The 3247-nt window shown below is 55.2% G+C and overlaps 1 protein-coding gene across 1 annotated transcript in view; it reads left to right on the top strand.

Annotated features, from left to right (window-relative positions):
• rtn4rl2b (reticulon 4 receptor-like 2b) overlaps positions 1-2269 on the top strand; it is a gene marked incomplete at both ends in the record, with an annotated part of 3438 nt that extends 1169 nt beyond the window's left edge. The window contains 3 exons of the mRNA XM_079745375.1: positions 296-522; positions 783-1016; positions 1412-2269. Of these exons, the coding sequence (XP_079601501.1) occupies positions 296-522; positions 783-1016; positions 1412-2269 (1319 nt within the window). The remainder of the gene's footprint in view (positions 1-295; positions 523-782; positions 1017-1411) is intronic.
• Between the last annotated feature and the right edge of the window lie 978 nt (positions 2270-3247).

Genomic DNA, 3247 nt, shown 5'->3' with positions numbered 1-3247 from the left:
CTATGCTCTCCGTGACGCAGTAGCGTGCGTGCACAAAGGGAGCCGTGCGCCCATAGAAATATTGGATAAACGAATCTATCACCAGATACCACATGTCACATGGCAGCTGCTGACTAGATAGTGGTATCATCTACCCATGTGGTCATGTTCACAATCACGCAGGGTAAACAGCGTTGATTAACCCCCTGCTGTCTCTCTCTTTCTCTCCCTCTCTCTCTCTCTCCCTCTCCCCCTCCCTCTCTCCCGCCCCTCTCCCTCTCTCTCCCCCTCTCTCTCCCCCCCCCCCCCCCCCCAGGCGGTCTGTCCCTGTGGCTGATCCTGTGGCTGGTGGCGGTGAAGCCCAGCGGCGCCACGCCGTGCCCCCGGCTGTGCGTCTGCTACCCCACCCCCATGACGGTCAGCTGCCAGTCGCAGAACTTCACGGCGGTGCCGTCCGGCGTACCGTACGACTCTCAGCGTGTCTTTCTGCAGAACAACCGCATCACCGAGCTCCGCGCAGACTCCTTCGGCTTTGAGACGCAGGTGAGTGTCGCCGTGAGACGCTGACGCAGACACACAAAGACACACAGACACACAGACACACACAGAGGATGCAAAAGAGGAGATTTTTGAGACACAACACAAAATAGTGACTAAAACGAAAAGTCTAAATCCTTTGAGACAAGGTTCAAGATTCAAAGGTTTTTATTTGTCACCTACTCATACAAGATGCGCAGTGTATGTTTGTGCGACATACTCTGTGTACACGTGACACTGACGGAGAGCCCCGTGTCGTACGACAGGTGCTGTGGCTGTACGGCAACAACATCACCTGGATCGAGGCGGGGGCCTTCAGTAACCTGCGAGTGCTGGAGGAGCTGGACCTAGGGGACAACCCCTCCCTGCGGATCCTGGAGGGGGGGGCCTTCAGGGGCCTGGAGAAGCTGCAGAGCCTGCACATGCACCGCTGCAAGCTGGCCACGCTCGCCCACGACCTCTTCCACAAGCTGTACAGCCTGCAGTTCCTCTACCTGCAGGTACATAGAGCTCCTGACTGCCTCAGTGTGCAATGATGACTCTGAGGTTGCATGAGATATAGTTCATTGTTTTTTGTGTTCTCATGTTACTGTGTAGGCCTATTCATATTAATATTATCATTATATTATTATAACCTTTTTATTTCTTGTTGTTTCTTGTTTTTACTAAGATGATAACCCAAATCCTTCTCAAAGTTATCATACAAATCTTTATATTCGTTGCGTGCATGTTAAGATGTTGAGGCCTACGTTTTACGCTGATTAACGCAGACTTTAATGTAGACGAAATATGATGAACATTACATAATTAGGGTAAACTTCACCTTTGGAGTTAACTGCTTTAATGATACATCCAAGAACACCCGTTGACCCGGTTGTGAACGTTTTGTCTCCAGGAGAACCAGCTCCACTTCCTGCAGGACGACCTCTTCTCCGACCTGGTCAACCTCACGCACCTCTTCCTCCACGGCAACCGCATCCGCACGCTGTCGGAGAACGTGTTCCGCGGCCTGGTCAACCTGGACCGCCTGCTCGTCCACGACAACCGCGTGCGGCAGGTCAACCGCCGCGCCTTCCGCGACCTGGGCCGCCTCACCATCCTGTACCTGTTCAACAACTCCCTGGCCGAGCTCCCCGGCCAGGCCATGAGAGACGCCCAGGGCGTCCAGTTCCTGCGGCTCAACGACAACCCCTGGTCGTGCGGCTGTGAGGCCCAGTCCCTGTGGGAGTGGTTCCGCGAGGCGCGCATCTCCTCCTCCGACGTGCCGTGCAGCTCTCCCGCCGCCCGACGCGGCCAGGACCTGCGCTTCCTCCGCGAGATGGACTTCGCCACCTGCCCCGTGCCCGACCCGGGCTCCATGTCCGGGAGCACCACCACCACCTTCAGCTCCAAGACCCGCTGGTGGTTCGCCAAGAACAAGCCCGCCGCCTCGTCCAAGTCCACCTACCAGAAGAGCGCCGAGACGGTCAAGACCTTCCCCCTCTCGTCCGGCAAGAACAAGCTGTCCACCCACTCGGTCAGCAGCAAGTACGAGCTGTCGGACGACGAGGTGGCCCTGCCCAAGCTGGACCAGGAGGAGTACTGGGCCAACTACGGCAGCGAAGACGCCTCCGTCCGCTGCTTCGAGCTCGAGTGCCCCCCTGGCTACGACGGCGACGCCTTTGACTCCGCCTCCTTCCCCAGCACACGCTCCCTGACCTCCCTGCTGTGCGTCTCCGTGGTAACCCTCTCCCTCCCTCTCCTCTTCGGCTGAGCGGCGCTTCTCGGCCCATCATTTCCTCTCTCCACTCCTCTTAAAGGTCTCTCTTCACCCTTTCCTTCTCTCCAACCACCTGGATCTTAATTCCTTTCTCCCCCCCCTACACCTCTATCGTAACCCTTGAGGGGGACATGGGGGGGCGTTGCGACGCTGATGCCGGATGCAGAGAGAGAGAGCCATCAGCGAGAGCCGGTCGCGGTGAGCGGAGCAGAGTTCGGCTCAGTGGGCGCCGGGCAGAACAAGCCTCGAGCCTCAGTCGAAGCTGCTTCACGCTTAAGCCAGCACTGGCTCTTAGAAAGGAACACAGTTAACATGAACAATACGCACACAGACACACGCCGCCGTCTGTAGTAAGGCTGAGAGTACTAGTGCGACAGCCCGCAACAGCTTCTGTGTACAACGCTTGTAACACACAAACATACAGACACACGTTCACGGATGGATAAGAAAAGAAGGCTCTAAAAGCCACAAACGATTGTCAGGCAAGAGAACAATGCAGAGAGAGGTGAGGAACATCTCAACTCTCAATTAGAGATGTGGAGGAGGACCAGGGGAGTCTCTGTTTAGACTCTGTGCGTTGAAAGAGAGAGAGAGGAGCGAGGAGGAACGGAGACGGCTGTGGAGTCTGCAGCCGGTGTGTGGGTCAGTGGCCCAGCACACCAGGCTCAGAGCCACAAGCCGTTCCTACATTACCCACAATCCAACCTGCTCTCAACGTAGAACAACGGTAGCCCACCGCCGACCTCGAGGGAAACCGCTGTTGTAAATAGCAGACGAAAATCGATGTACATAGAACATGCAAACACACACATACCAACAGCCACTGGCAACACTCTCACGGTATATTTTATTTCTTTATTTATTTCTATATTTTAATAGGTGCATTTTTTCTCCGTTGCGACATTTCTAATTGAATCAATTCTACTCTGCGAACTACGGTACATGGTCGTTTTTAACCATAGAAGAAATGCA

This window comes from Pollachius pollachius (assembly GCF_949987615.1).
Source record: "Pollachius pollachius genome assembly, chromosome: 10".
NCBI lineage: Eukaryota > Metazoa > Chordata > Actinopteri > Gadiformes > Gadidae > Pollachius > Pollachius pollachius.
This window is presented reverse-complemented; position numbering and strand designations above follow the sequence as displayed.